Below are 15,766 nucleotides of genomic sequence, written 5' to 3' on the forward strand. Positions count from 1 at the left end.
ATCATTCGCCTACATTAGAACACGTATTAGAAACGAACGTAAGAAACAAACAAACAAACAAAACAACAGTCATAAACATACATACACAGCTACACACCGAACACACATACAATCAAAAATGCATCCACAAACATCATTCTATCTCTCTATCTCTCTGTTTTTTGAATTAGGAAAAAACCCAATTAGCAAGTAAGATGATTTGGGAAGGCAAACAAACAAATGATGGAATGATGAAGATGAGCGAGTGCTGCAACCATGTGTAAGCATGACGATAGTGGAAATAGGAAGCGAAACAGGACGAATTAGAACACAGGAGTGTGGGTTGCACGGTTGGGAAACATGTGGCATGAACAAAAGAAAAAAAAACCGCCTGTAGGGAATATGGAGAGCATATGATGATGGTGGTGTGCGGTCAGGAAGCATAAAACAAGCGAGAACGATACGATGAATGAGGTATATATGTGTATAGAACAGCAGCGGCAGAAGTGCAGTGGGAAATAAAACTATCGGCAAGAAAAATGTAAGTCCTGAAGCGATATGTGCACGACGATTCGATTCGCCTACACTTGCCGCATGGTACGATGACACAAGGACACAAGTAGCAGAAATACCTACAATGACGCATCACATATCGTACAAATTTCTGGGCACCGTGAAGAGCTGATATATTGGAAACGACACGCTGAGTTAATGGTACGTATATTTTTATTATTGTTTTTTTATAGTAAAAAGGCGAAAAGTAATTAAAACATCTCAAGCAATGCAGATTGACCGATTGTGGCATCTAGTCGGATGCCATATCGGAATCTGATATGATCTGGAGTTTTAGGAGGAAGACTTAGACTAGACTTGTCAATTAGTTCTTATAGCGTAATGAGAATGAATAGATCCAGATTGTAAAGGAGCCAACCGTTACAGGGATTAATTTAATTTGATATTGAATGTTGAACATTCATCTTCTTTGCATTACTACACGTTCGAGTTTAAACTGCCACTCAACCGTTGGCGACCGGCCCTTCTCATGGGAGTAGTGGGGGTTGTGTTGAACATGGTTACTAATTTACATGGTAAACACCGCGCCCTACTGTGACCTTGGTCTCGATGGAGATTAGACTCGAAACTGCACTTGGGTTTTGATCAATCGATCGGATGTACTTGCAAGCTACTTTGTAACGGAAGTGTATTCAGATATTCCCCTATTTGCTCCAGTGAGTATTTATTCTATCAAAAGCTATGAAGTTAACTAAGCAGATTATTTGTTCTGAATGGACCCAATGCAGTCCAGCTAAGATTAGTAAGTTTTGCGCTCATTAGCGTTTCTTTAGCGATCTTTTGAGAAGAGCAATTCGAACGAATCTTCAGTAAAAAGTGATCCTCAACAGATTCCTTTAACATTCATGCAAGTACTATTAAAATCAATCCCACACACATTTCCGGACGACGTTTTATTAATCCATTACTGTTAACACAGTATATGAGATAATCAAATCATGCGGCCTGGGGATTATGAATATGATTTTCCTCTAATATGTGTTTTCTTTTTTTCTTCATCATCCCCGTGTGCTAGGTGTGGAAGATGGGAAAAGGTCCCTTTATGAATATGTATTTCTTCCGTTGTGTGTATGGCATGCACACAACCTGGACTTTGCGATTGGTAAAACGATAGCTGCCCGTGGGTCCATTTAATCCAGCATGTGATTGGATTATGCCTTTCGAATGAAGAATCGTTCTCGAATCAGTTCTCATAGGAAATATATCCAGAGCCGCAGACATATTTCACACTTCCTTTTAAATGCTTGATCGTGGAAAGCTTCTAATGTTGAAGTATTTCCTTCACGATCAACATTAACATATCTAACATAAATCTTCTAGTGAATCCCACCTTATATTTAGAACATCACCCACTCCATCGATAGATAATCTTTCTACGATCAACCGCAAAAGAATTCTTATACCAAATTTTGGGGCGACAACAACAGGTGTGATGATCAGTTCGCGATCACACCACTCTGTCAGAACAAACCTCGGGTGAGACAGAACCGACAGCAGCCCAACATTCGCAAACCATGTCCAGTGGAGAAAGTCAATATCAACAGCGGAAAGCCCGACTTACGAAGCAAAACAAAAAGCGAGAAAAAGAAAAGAACCAACCCCCATACCCCCAAAAAAGGCCCAAAAAGGATGATTGCAGAAAGTGGTTTCCCTTTCACCAACCGGGTTGCAGCAGTCGTACGTGTCAACGACCGTTTTAAGACAACTGAGTGAGAAACCAGTTTAAGATTATAGGCTCCAAAATTCACATTATATAGATCGCTCCCATTTGACCCCATTAATTCCGGGGGGGTTGCGTTTAAGTGCTACAATGCACAAGTACTTTCTCCTAGGGGTGGATTGTTAAGGCCACCATTAGTTGATCGTTTAACACAGTGGTTGAAATGGTGCATGCTATCTGTCATCACATACAAGGCGTTCTATGCCGCCGAAGCGTATCATACTTCCGTCAAACAGTGGGGAAGTAAAGATAATGGCACTGTGATACAGAGGCGCGCCGACACAGGAAGGGGTGGCATACAGCAAGGCGCGATCAAACCAACGCCGAACGCGCGAATGCTGTGGACTGTTGCGTGCAGTCTGTTGCGAGCTTGCGATCGTGCCGGTAACATTAATTCCCGCGCGTGTGTGTCGGCATCTACTTGAGGCGGAAAAGGTCGATAATTGCGTATGCTCTGCCGATGCCTTGCGCGTGCCTTGCTGTACTTGAGCAGTACCTCCGGTTTCGGACAAAACGGTTCTGCTGCGTGTTGTGATTCAATCGGTCCCCATTCTATTGGATACACCACCCCGCCGCAGCTGGCAGACGGGATGAGTGCGTTAAGGAGAGTTCTAAAATTTCTACTTGGTGCCGTCATACCGAGCGAATGGGATGGTGATTCCCGCGCAGATTACACAACAGCCCTGGTGGAACGTCCGGACCGATAACACCCTTGCAAGCGAATTCTAGTAGTCGCCATTATTCCCCTGTGGCGCGCTGTGGTTGAAGACGTAAGAGCTGTTAAGTCCGCTGATATTTACACACTAAGTACTTCAAACGGGGGTCCAATCATTGTGTATGACGCGACGCACGGGCCGCAAAACACTCACCCGATCCGACCCGCATGACGCCAAACATCCTTGAGCGCTCTGACGATTGACGACGAGTAGTGATCCTTGGGGTGTAATTATGAACATTGCGCGCATGCGCTCGCGCGAGTTGTGTCGTGCGCGAAATAGGCGCTTGCTGTTGAACGCCTCCAGAACGCGTTAGAACCTTCATGGTTCGACTTTACGATGGAGTTGATTGCGTGTATTTGTGTGTGAGTTTTGTTTTATATCAAAAGCGAACTGTGAATGACATGATAAACCCAATGTCAACAAGTAGAATTGTGTCGCCTGAGAAGGTTTTTCTTTGTATTTATGTTTTATCATCCAATTTTTTAAGCAAAAGGTACACATTTTCTTGGTTTTTGATTGCTAAAGATGTGATTTTATGAAATATAATTTAAAAAAAACGTTATAAACGATCGTATTGTATGTGGTGCTTCTCATGATGTGGCTGTGTCGGTAGTACTCTTTGTTTTCTTTAATGGTTTTAGAAGGAGTTTAATCAATTTTTTGAGAAAATAATTTTGAAAGAAATGAATCACACTTTAGGGTAAGCTTACATGGAAAAATTCTAAAGGCACTCTTCGTTTTGAACATACCTCAACGATTCAAACAGATCCGCCGCTGCGATTTTCAAAATGCGAAAATTCTAAATCCGAAATGATAACAGTAACACGAGAGAGCCATACAAACGCAGAGATTGGCAGCGAGCTACGCATCAAAAGGGAGACCATTTTTGCGTTCCTATACAACAGGAGAGCATCACAATGAAGAGGTAACAAAAAAAACACGTGTCCCCTACACGTGTGCAGGAAAGAGAAATAACTTCCCCTCAATGTTATTATCGTGTGCGTGCTTATCAGCACATGGAGAACCTTATGGAAAGAAAGCGTGTCATCTATCTTACTTGCACTAGCGATCGTTCTCACGGATTTGATTGTATGCGATACCGGTGGTAGCCAATGTATTAGAGGATCGTCTGTCACGCTCGCTGGTGGGGAATTGATGTTACCTCTCATGATGTCATGCTCTCTTGGTGTTGGAAATCGAAAATCGGCTCGTTTGTATGGAATTTCGCATCTGCCGACGGAAAATTTGAGATTCACGCGTCCAAAAATTGCACCAGAGCTGCGTTTCATGTAACAAGAGAGCATCCAGATCAAGAGGTGATATTTAACCGGATGACTACAGGGTGGTTGACAACAAATGTTAGCACGACGATTTTAAAAATGTGCATTATAATTTTGTGTAAAAATTTAAGTGAGAATGTAGCGAATTTAAGTGAAACCAATGGTATTATTTGTTGCATATTTGTAGACTATGATGCGGTTGTTATTAGCTGCCGATAAATTCATTAAAGAATGCTGATAATGTCTGTGGTTCTATTCGTGTGGTTTTATTGAAATTTTAAGATTATTCACTGTTTTGACAATTGTCTCAACAATAAACGGTCTGAAAAATCGTGCAAAAGAAGATTTGTTATTTTTTAACATAGTTTTGTTATATTTTTATAACAAAACATTCAATATAAGTAAGAAATATCACGATCATGTGGGGTCTACATTGTTGAGGATAAAAAACCATCCGCTCCTTAGTGGTGTTATTAGCCAATAAAATTTGTATTCTTTTACTATTATTATTAAAAACGTAAAGATAATAAAATAGTTAGCTGATACCGGATTGTAATAACCACCCTGTAACAGTTCTGCTATAACGGTACTTCTCCTGTAAGTTATTATCGTGTGCGTGCTTATTAGCACATGGAGAACCTTATGGGGAACGAATGCGTGTCATTTATTTCATTTGCACTAGTGCTCCTGGTCTCATTAGTCTGATTGTTGAGCTTTCCAGATTCTTATCTCCCATGCATTCGGTGATGCCGGCAGTCCATATTTCGTGGGTGTGGTAAGTGTTGCAGCAAGCCAACAATAAAAAATGGAATCTAAATCGATATCTTTTCTCCTTCTGGTTCCCACCCGTGCAGATATCGGAAGCGATCAAACGAGTAATTCATGTGAGTGCTGATGCATTATCAGTCGATACGTACATGAACCTCGAACCCACACAAACAATAGCGTCTGTCGCAGCTGGCCGAAAATTCTACCACCGGGCTGCTCCAGTCCGTACCGGATGATGATCCACCGCTGATCAAGTTCCGTGCCCTGCAGTACGCATTATTTAGCACCTGCTTCGTGGAGATCCTTGGGGGTGTGTTCTTCCTGATTACAGCGATATACATCGATCGGGATAGGGCACGGGTAGAGGCTGTTGTACTAGGTAAGAAGAATGGTGTAACACGCCACTTAGACGGGGTTTGCTCCACGGTAAAGATTCACTCAATTTGTGCCGTTCCGCTGTCACATAACGCTTTCTTTTGCATTCGCTTGTTATTGCCAATTCTCACGCGGTTCTTTATTTTTAATTCTTTTCTTGAACTTTGCTTCTTCATATTCGCTTCCCGACGGGGATGTGGATGGGGATTCTCAAATTTTCATTACCGCCATATTCATGGATATGCTACATTGTGCTACAGGCTGTCAGCTAGAGCTAAGCGAAAGTTCCGCATCCGACGGTAATGGTACGGACGATGGACAACGTTCACCCATCGGTCCCGGTACGAGCGGAACCAATGCATTCTCGGCATCGCCCGTGGCCGCTTTCTAACGGCGGGAACAGACGAGTGAAGTTATCTAATTGGTGGTGTCCTTCGGTTCGTAACGTCCACTCGCTGCCCATCCTTTCCCTGAGTTCCGCTCATGTCCCCATGCAACTTATCTGTGATCCATGACCCACCAGCTTGACCCAACAGCCACAGAAGTAACGTTACGAATCGAAGACTGATCGATGGTGGTCGCGGTTGAAGAGAAGTCCAATTCAAACACTTTGTACGTCAACTTTCAACTTCAACGTTCAACTTTCAACATTCAGACAGTTATTACAGCGCCTACTAGATTTCCAACCTCCTGATTTTCTCGAAGCTCCTGTTAATGTGTTACAACATATTGCAAGGGCGTGTGAGTGTTTAGCGTGAATGTGCAACCGGTTAGGTCCTACAGTATTGTAATGAAATTAAAATAGTGGACGCGCAGAAGAACATAAATCGCCAGTACGCTATTCGGTGGGAGTTTCTAGGTGGGGCGGGTTATACGAAAGCAATAGTCTGTGAAAACAAATGATGGGGGCCATTTATTGCTGGAAAAGTTTTCTAACGATGCAATGTTTTAGGATAAGGGGTGACGTCCATTTCGGCTGTTGGTGATGATTATTCAAATTGAAAGTGTTCGAAAGGGAAAAGCAACGCAAAGCAAACGTTTTAAGCGTTAAATTTGACTGAAAATCAGAATAAGGAATAATACGTACGTGTGATAAAGGTGCTAAAATGGCTCTAAACCATTTACAGGCGTGAACTATCGTTAATTATTGGGAAACGTTAATTTTTCTAGGATACAGAGGAATGGCAGATATACATTGAAAAAACAAAAAGAAGACAACAAACAAACATTATTTATTATTAGATTCTCGTTAGCCGTTAATGGATTATTGTGGTTTTATTTAATTTTTAAGGTAATTCACTGTTTTGAAAATTGCGTCAACACTGAACGGTCTAAAAAATCGTGCAAGAGGATTTGTTATTTTTTAATATATTTATGTTTTATTTTTGTAACGAAAGATCACGATCATGTGGGGTTTATATTGGGTGGGGTTATTAGTCAATAAAACTTGTATTATTAAAAACGTAAAGATAATAAAATAACTAACTGACAACGGATTGTAATAACCACCCTGTAACAGTTCTTCTCCTGTAAGTTATTATCGTGTGCGTGCTTATCAGAACATGGAGAACCTTATGGAAAGAAAGCGTGTCATCTATCTCACTTGCACTAGCGATCGTTCTCACGAGTTTGGTTGTATGCGATAGCGGTGGTAGCCAATGTATTAGAAGATCGGAACAGCTGTTCGCTCACTGGAGGGGAATTGATGTTACCTCTCATGCTGTCATGCTCTCTTGGTGTCAGAAATCGAAAATCGCCTCGTTTGTATGGAATTTCGCATCAGCGCAACGAAAAGTTTGAGATTCACGCGTCCAAAAATTGCACCAGAGCTGCGATTCATGTAACAAGAGAGCATCCAAATCAAGAGGTGATATTTAACCGGATGACTACAGGGTGGTTGACAACAAATGTTAGCACAATGGTTTTAAAAATTTGCATTATAATTTTGTGTGGAATTTTAAGTGGGAATGTAGCGTAATTAAGTGAAACTCATGGTATTATTTGCTGCATGTTTGTAGACTATCATGCGGTTGTTATTAGCTGCCGATAAATTCATTAAAGAATGCTAATATGTATGTGGTTCTATTCGTGTAGTTTTATAGAAATTTTAAGATTATTCACTATTTTGACAATTGTCTCAACAATGAACGGTCTGAAAAATCGTGCAAAAGAAGATTTGTTATTTTTTAACATAGTTTTGTTTTGTTTTTATAACTAAACATTCAATATAAGTAAGAAAGATCACGATCATACGTGGGGTCTACATTGTTAAGGATAACAAACCATCCGCTCTTTAGTGGTGTTATTAGCCAATAAAATTTGTATTCTTTTACTATTATTATTAAAAACGTAAAGATAATAAAATAGTTAGCTGATACCGGATTGTAATAACCACCCTGTAACAGTTCTGCTATAACGGTACTTCTCCTGTAAGTTATTATCGTGTGCGTGCTTATCAGTACAAGGGGAACCTTATGGGGAAGAATGCGTGTCATTTATTTCATTTGCACTAGTGCTCCTGGTATCATTAGTCTGATTGTTAAGCTTTCCAGATTCTTATCTCCCATGCATTCGGTGATGCCGGCAGTCCATGCCGGCAGTTTCGTGGGTGTGGTAAGTATTACCAGCAAGCCAACAATAAAAAATGGAATCTAAATCGATATCTTTTCTCCTTCTGGTTCCCACCCGTGCAGATATCGGAAGCGATCAAACGAGTAATTCGTGTGGAACAATTGGAGGGGATTGATCATGTCTGGTACGCTTTCTTTCCGATCACTGACCCACTGATCACAGGACAGATTATGCTCTTACAGAAAAATCTATATTTCACAATAGGCCACCAACATTGGTTGTATTCTCCCAGTCTCGTTCTTACACGTTCGGGTTGAAGCGGGCCCAGTTGCGGATCTCGTTGAAGAAAGCGTTACCGGGGCAGGCAGTTGCGACGGCCTGTCGGTGTCCAATCAGCCAGTAGTTGTTGGCGATATGGCCGAGCGAGACACCGCAGCTGATCAGCTGCTGGGCAGCGTTGCGGGCGGCCGCATTCGGGATGCCGTTGGTGAACGTGCCCATCACACCCATACCGACCGAGCGATCGTTGTAGCCGGGTGCGTGCGCTCCCTGACGGCCCCAGCCGCGGCCCTCGTACGCCGCACCGTTCTCGCCGACCAGGAAGTTGTACCCGATGTCGGCCCAACCGTTGCCGTCCATGTGGAAGGACTGGATGTTGCGCATCTGCTGGGCGCAGGCCGCATCCGTGGTGCAGTGCGCACCGGCCGTGTGGTGCATCACGACCCACGGCGCCGGACGGATCGGCAGCTGGGAGGTGCTGGCACCGCGGGCTCCCCACTGGGCGCGGGTCACAATGCGCGGACACTGGGCCGACACGCCCGCCAGACAGATGGCGGCCAACACCAACACGGACGCGAACTTGTTCATCTTTACAGCAACACTTCTGGACGTCGTAATTGTTACGGTGGAAATGTAGCCTTGCTTGACCGAGGTCGGAAGGTTTTATAGTCATGCCTTCATCCATTATCGCCGTAGCACCAGACACCCATCCACCCATCCATCCCCGGGTTGCTCGAATCTTGCTACCCCTGCAAAGAACCCCAAAAATTGGAGCGTGCCGTGCGGAAATCGCCCGATACAACGTCACAGCGGTATGTGGCCGGCACGATAAAGCCGGTTGGATCAGATTAGCCATAAACACACGAATTGGAACCGTTCGGACTCCCGCAAGGACTACCGGAGTCGGTGGATTTATCGATAAGATAGCGCAACCAATCCGAGGGCCAATTGGACGAAACGGTAAGTGACGTAGGGTTCATCGCTTATGTGTCGTTAAGAAAATGCTACCGACTTGTAAAGTATACTTCTGGTCACATTCACCGCTGTTAGTAACGATTATCGGGGCCTAATAATTACACCCATTGTAGGTAGCCTTTATGTGGTGGATTGGACTTTATAGCACTGGACAACAAACAAATGGAACTCAGTTCCGCAATAGGTGAGCTTAGGAATAGCATAATTAGAATGAGCTATTATAGTCTCTTTAGGAGTTGACGGAGTATTATCATTATTTGGAGGACTTTCAATCAAACCCTTAAGCTTCGTGATTAAATAAGACCATTTACTACTGGATCTATGTTACGTTTGTGCCATTCTTCAATCTAACATTGTTGTGTTCGAACAGGTGATACGAACTATTGTAGTCCGATGGCACTAGCGATAGCGATGGGATATATAAGGGTGGTCCATCGTTAAGGCAGCGAGGGATAAGACATAAAGAGACATGGCCGTTAGAAGGGAATGGAATATCCCGACCCTGGGAAGGGAGACTTTCGATAAAGCAAGAAGGGAAGTGGGAATGTCCGTCTTCTTTGGAGTCTTGCCCAAGAAGTCGACAGCGAACAGGATAGGATGGCTCGGATGAATCTTCGCTGCAGGGTGGACTCTGTATGCAACAATTCAGTGGTGCTAAGAGAGATTTACCATGAAGCGAAACCTATCCCGGACTTTCTGGTAGACGCCTCAACGTCATCACTCAAATCCTCTCGTCTCCTGTCTATGTGGACGATCTGAAAGGACTTTACGGGACTGAGTCCTTCGGTGTCATTCTCATTACGTGACCAGCTCAGCGGAATCTTATCCGCTATACGGCAGTGAGTCCTACGTACAGCTCATACAGCTCGTCATTATAGCCGCTTGATAGTAAATCACAAAGAGTATTTTAATAGAGGGACCAGTTCGAGTGAGGACATCCCTCTCAAAATGTTAAAATAATCAAGGTTAAATAATTGAGCTAGGAGTTGGATAAGTATGAAACTACTACACAACAACTGAGTGAGGTAAAGGTGACCACAGCTCATAGGACAGGTCCTTGTCTATACTTAGTTATTAACAGACTAATTTGAGCTTAAAATAGGTACGAACTGGGTCAACTGGTTCTGTGAATTACACAGAGAGGTTTACAGCATTACAGAACCACCATAAAGCCGTTCATTGTATTCATTGTTTTAAAGCAATTTGCTGTCGGGATCAATTAGTTTTAGCTTACTACTTCAAGCGGTAAAGATTACGAATACGCGTTGTGGGATCGCTTCTACCACTCCTGTCCACTGTGTCTCTATCCACTGCGAAAGTACAACGCAACGGTTGTTCCCCATTCGACAAGGGGACCTCTTGTCTAATGGGAACATCCCAATAAACACAACTCTGTTTGCATACATGTGTAGCTACACGAACTACACGATCAGCAGATCGGTTTGCAACTGCAGCCGCTAGTTAGTGTCCCTTTTTCTGGGTGCATCTTCCACTATCTTATCGTGCAACATTAACGGTGAACTTGCTTAATGAATCCCACATCTATTTTTCCCACACACGCACGGCGGGGATTTTTTTGGAGCGGGTCGCTCTCCCGATTAGATCGCCACTTTGGAATTCTTAGCACGAAGAAGGGGGGGGTAGGCATTGCACATCCTCACCTGTACGCCGTATCGGAAGTGTCTGGCACACGGTTGTAAGACACGCATTTTTTTTTGGGAAAATCCACCTTTGCTGCTTATCGCATCGATTCCTATCGTGCGTAGGGCTTGGTGGCGTGACGAAGAAGACTACTCTCGTGTCGCAGAGGGAGCTCCTGAGTGAAGAAGTTAATGAGCCACGGGAGATAGGTTCAATATTCGCCTTTAACAACGCCCGTGAATGATTAGCGCGTGAGTAGAGCTTTTGGCTGTTCGATTACGATAAGGAATCTACTAACAAAAGCGATCAATTAGCGTTCCTGATAATGGCGCCGAACCGGAGTATATAAGACCTGCCCGACATCGCCCACCTTCTACAGTGAAGCGTTGGAAGTCCTCCTCACCGGGTTAGTTGCTAGTTACACAGGCAAGAAGATGAACAAGTTCGCGTCCGTGTTGGTGTTGGCCGCCATCTGTCTGGCGGGCGTGTCGGCCCAGTGTCCGCGCATTGTGACCCGCGCCCAGTGGGGAGCCCGCGGTGCCAGCACCTCCCAGCTGCCGATCCGTCCGGCGCCGTGGGTCGTGATGCACCACACGGCCGGTGCGCACTGCACCACGGATGCGGCCTGCGCCCAGCAGATGCGCAACATCCAGTCCTTCCACATGGACGGCAACGGTTGGGCCGACATCGGGTACAACTTCCTGGTCGGCGAGAACGGTGCGGCGTACGAGGGCCGCGGCTGGGGCCGTCAGGGAGCGCACGCACCCGGCTACAACGATCGCTCGGTCGGTATGGGTGTGATGGGCACGTTCACCAACGGCATCCCGAATGCGGCCGCCCGCAACGCTGCCCAGCAGCTGATCAGCTGCGGTGTCTCGCTCGGCCATATCGCCAACAACTACTGGCTGATTGGGCACCGACAGGCCGTCGCTACTGCCTGCCCCGGTAACGCTTTCTTCAACGAGATCCGCAACTGGGCCCGCTTCAACCCGAACGTCTAAAGACTGGTTGTGTGCAATTGTGTCAAATCTGTTTATAAATATTAAAGTATAGCGTAAGAAATATCTCTTTTACAAAACCGTACGGCGAGTAGTTTCATTGCGTAGACGTAATGCACTTAACGTTTCGGAGCGACTCACAGAGTAATACCATGACTCAGGGAATTTTATTCCTAATGAGGAACGATAAGACTCTGGCGTAAATGTAGACCGCTTGTAATGATAGTGTCCGAATATCTTCCTTACTACCTATTATTGCTATCGAATCAAAGGCTCAACTTCTTCTCACCATGAAGTTAGGAAGCTTCATAAGAGTATTGGAAAATCCTTAATATATCAAAAGACTCAAGTCGTTCAATGGCTCGTGGTATAAGCGAGGAACTCCTTGACTATTGGAGTATTGTAGAAATTGCTAATTTTTCTCCAGTACAGTAACAATCGGACAATAATTGCCAAAACAATTGCGATTAAAGTTAATATAAAGATGGAATTGTTAGACTTTTATTTAGTTTCAAAATAGCTTCAACTAGCATGGAACAGTTGCTTACATTTCGATGGAAAAGAGTAGTTAACAGGCAATTAAATCTAACAATAGTTTCCTTTTCCACGTATAAACATTCTCGTAAACACTAATCCGTCTGCTTATTGTCATTAAATTTAGATTCTAATTTTAAGATTCATACTAGATGCAGATTTAATTCGAAAGTTATTATTGTCTTCGTGTGTCTTCTTGTACCAACCAACATCACGTATTGTTTGAGCATGGAATTATTGTCGTCCGTTCAGCTTTCGTTGTAGCTTAGTCATTTGCTTTAGTTGCGCTTTTTGGCCGGACTTGGCGGAGGTTTGACTGCACCCGATGGGAAGATGATAAACAGCGACAGCTGTACCGCACTCAGCGCAAGCGCCATCAAATTTTGTACCTTGAATGAGTTGTAACGCGTGAGAGAAATGTTCGCGTAGAAAATGATTGCACTTGCCCCGGCATACATACCACTAGGAAGTTGCTGCGCAGAATGATACCGTACAGTAGCCAGCAGAAGGAAACAACTGCACCGAGAAAGATGATCGGGAATGGAAGCCCTTCCGTGCTTTTGTTCTTCAGAATGTCACTCTGGAAACAAGGATTAAATGATAAGGTAATTCTTAAATACTCTCTCGATTCTCTCCACAACCATTCTTACCAATCCCAGCAGCGGCATACCGACTAAACTCCACAGCAATCCGGTCAGAATGACACCGAACCGGAATTCGACCAGCTTCGGATCTTCGTACTGCACGTACGACAGGACGCCAGCGGTAAACGCACCGGCCAACCCAATCTGACCCCAAACAGCCGTCTTCCGCGGTCCGTCCGTGTACAGATAGAACCCACACACGTACAGCAGATTCAGCGCCAGTCCGATAAAGTTTACACGAATCATACCGTCGTCCCGCAGCATCTGGCCAAACTGAATGTTCAACAGGCAGAACACGGTGCAACCAAGGAAGGGCAACACGGAAAAGCCCTTGGTGTTACCCTGGCGTCGAATTTCGTTCAAGGCCAACACTCCACTGAAGAACTGCACCACCGTTACGATGGCCGCCGTCAATCCGACCGTATCCTTGTACGGTTGCAGCGCAACGGCGATGGAATCCATCGTGGTCGAATTCCTCAAAGAAATGGGGATCAGCAAACGATCGTATTTGGAGTATCTTACGTAACGAGTCGTTTGAATGATTAACGGGGTTGGTGAATGATTAACGAACGTCGAAGATTAAACCGTTGCCACTTTTTACTTTTCGTTTCTAAATCAAACTACCCGCAGGGTGTCTGATAAGCGGGCAAGATTATCTCCAGCTTACTTCCACAGCACGAGAAGATCCGGTTGTTTTGGAAGGGAACCAATCGCACCTCAGTGAAGTGTTGGCCTCGAACATTTGACGATTTGAAGTTGTTTAACGCGGTGGACTAGAAGGCCCAAACGGAATTTGCAGCGGGACGACGGGTATGTTAATCGGCTAACACCACCTTCAACTGATCTGAATTCTACAGACCGGATTCGTGGAGAGAATCGTTTTACACCCCTTCTGCTCGGGAATTCTGTTTGTTTACAAACAGAAATACGTTTTGATGAGCAGTTAGACGTTCATCGAAAGCTAAACGTCAAACGAAAAGGCACAATCAATCCATAAGGACTTTTCGTTTGAAAACACCGATGAAATCCTATTGAACCATTCCTATCGGAAGCCGTTTTTCAGATTTCGGATACCGAGAGAGCATGATTTTTAGGAGGTGACATCAATTCCCCTCCAGCGAGCGTGACAGACGATCTTCTAATACATTGCCCACCACTATCGCATACAATCAAACTCGTGAGTACGATCGCTAGTGCAAGTGAGATAGATGACACGCATTCGTTCCCCATAAGGTTCCTCATGTACTGATAAGCACGCACACGATAATAACATACAGGAGAAGTACCGTTATAGCAGAACTATTACAGGGTGGTTATTACAATCCGGTATCAGCTAACTATTTTATTATCTTTACGTTTTTAATAATACTAGTAAAAGAATATAAGTTTTATTGGCTAATAACACCACTAAGGAGCGGATGATTTTTTATCCTCAACAATGTAGACCCCACATATGATCGTGATATTTCTTACTTATATTGATTGTTTAGTTATAAAAACTATGTTAAAAAATATCAAATCTTCTTTTGCACGATTTTTCAGACCGTTTATTGTTGATACAATTGTCAAAACAGTGAATAAACATAAAATTTCAACAAAACCACACGAATAGAACCACAGACATTATCAGCATTCTTTAATGAATTTATCGGCAGCTAATAACAACCGCATGATATTCTACAAATATGCAACAAATAATACCATTAGTTTCACTTAATTTCGCTACATTCTCACTTAAATTTTTACACAAAATTATAATGCAAATTTTTAAAATCGTCGTGCTAACATTTGTTTTCAACCACCCTGTAGTCATCCGGTTGAATACCACCTCTTGATTTGGATGCTCTCTTGTTACATGAAACGCAGCGCTGGTGCAATTTTTGGACGCGTGAATCCGTCGGCAGATGCGAAATTCCATACAAACGAACCGATTTTCGATTTCCAACACCAAGAGAGCATGACAGCATGAGAGGTGACATCAATTCCCCTCCAGCGAGCGTGACAGACGATCCTGTAATACATTGGCTACCACCGCTATCGCATACAACCAAACTCGTGAGAACGACCGCTAGTGCAAGTGAGATAGATGACACGCCTTCTTTCCATAAGGTTCTCCATGCGCTGATAAGCACGCACACGATAATAACATAGAGGAGAAGAACTGTTACAGGGTGGTTATTACAATCCGTTGTCAGTTAATTATTTTATTATCTTTACGTTTTTAATAATACAAGTTTTATTGGCTAATAACCCCAACCCCCAATATAGACCCCACATGATCATGATCTTTCGTTACAAAAATAAAACATAAATATATTAAAAAATAACAAATTCTCCTTTGCACGATTGTTTAGACCGTTCAGTGTTGACGCAATTTTCAAAACAGTGAATTACCTTAAAAATTAAATAAAACCACAATAATCCATTAACGGCTAACGAGAATCTAATAATAAATAATGTTTGTTTGTTGTCTTCTTTTTGTTTTACAATGTTTGTCGGCCTTTCCTCTGTACCCTAGAAAAATTTCCCAATAATTAACGATAGTTCACGCCTGTACATGGTTTAGAGCCATTTTAGCACCTTTATCACACATACGTATTATTCCTTATTCTGATTTTCAGTCAAATTTAACGCTTAAAACGTTTGCTTTGTGTTGCTTTTCCCTTTCGAACACTTTCAATTTGAATAATCATCACCAACAGCCGAAATG

The 15,766-nt window shown here is 43.4% G+C and overlaps 4 protein-coding genes across 4 annotated transcripts; 2 read left to right on the top strand and 2 right to left on the bottom strand.

The window, feature by feature from the left end:
- Positions 1–444: 444 nt before the first annotated feature.
- LOC128303029 (protein spinster-like) lies at positions 445–6,930 on the top strand. Its single transcript, XM_053039882.1, has 5 exons — positions 445–453; positions 4,993–5,046; positions 5,126–5,155; positions 5,229–5,418; positions 5,675–6,930. Exons 1-5 carry the CDS (start codon positions 445–447, stop codon positions 5,803–5,805), a joined length of 414 nt encoding a protein of 137 aa, XP_052895842.1. The 3' UTR covers positions 5,806–6,930.
- A 1,349-nt stretch (positions 6,931–8,279) lies between these two features.
- On the bottom strand, positions 8,280–8,852 carry LOC128301846 (peptidoglycan-recognition protein SC2-like). The gene has a single exon (XM_053038493.1). It carries the CDS (start codon positions 8,850–8,852, stop codon positions 8,286–8,288), a length of 567 nt encoding a protein of 188 aa, XP_052894453.1. The 3' UTR covers positions 8,280–8,285.
- Positions 8,853–10,953: 2,101 nt separating this feature from the next.
- On the top strand, positions 10,954–12,478 carry LOC128300747 (peptidoglycan-recognition protein SC2-like). The gene is made up of 2 exons (XM_053036924.1): positions 10,954–11,131; positions 11,195–12,478. Exon 2 carries the CDS (start codon positions 11,315–11,317, stop codon positions 11,879–11,881), a length of 567 nt encoding a protein of 188 aa, XP_052892884.1. The 5' UTR covers positions 10,954–11,131; positions 11,195–11,314; the 3' UTR covers positions 11,882–12,478.
- On the bottom strand, positions 12,352–13,959 carry LOC128300746 (sugar transporter SWEET1-like). The gene is made up of 3 exons (XM_053036923.1): positions 13,063–13,959; positions 12,873–12,992; positions 12,352–12,801 (listed from the first exon to the last, which is right to left on the bottom strand). The coding sequence occupies exons 1-3, from the start codon at positions 13,516–13,518 to the stop codon at positions 12,691–12,693; spliced, it is 687 nt and encodes a 228-aa protein (XP_052892883.1). The 5' UTR covers positions 13,519–13,959; the 3' UTR covers positions 12,352–12,690.
- Between the last annotated feature and the right edge of the window lie 1,807 nt (positions 13,960–15,766).

The sequence above is a fragment of the Anopheles moucheti genome, chromosome 3, assembly GCF_943734755.1.
Source record: "Anopheles moucheti chromosome 3, idAnoMoucSN_F20_07, whole genome shotgun sequence".
NCBI lineage: Eukaryota > Metazoa > Arthropoda > Insecta > Diptera > Culicidae > Anopheles > Anopheles moucheti.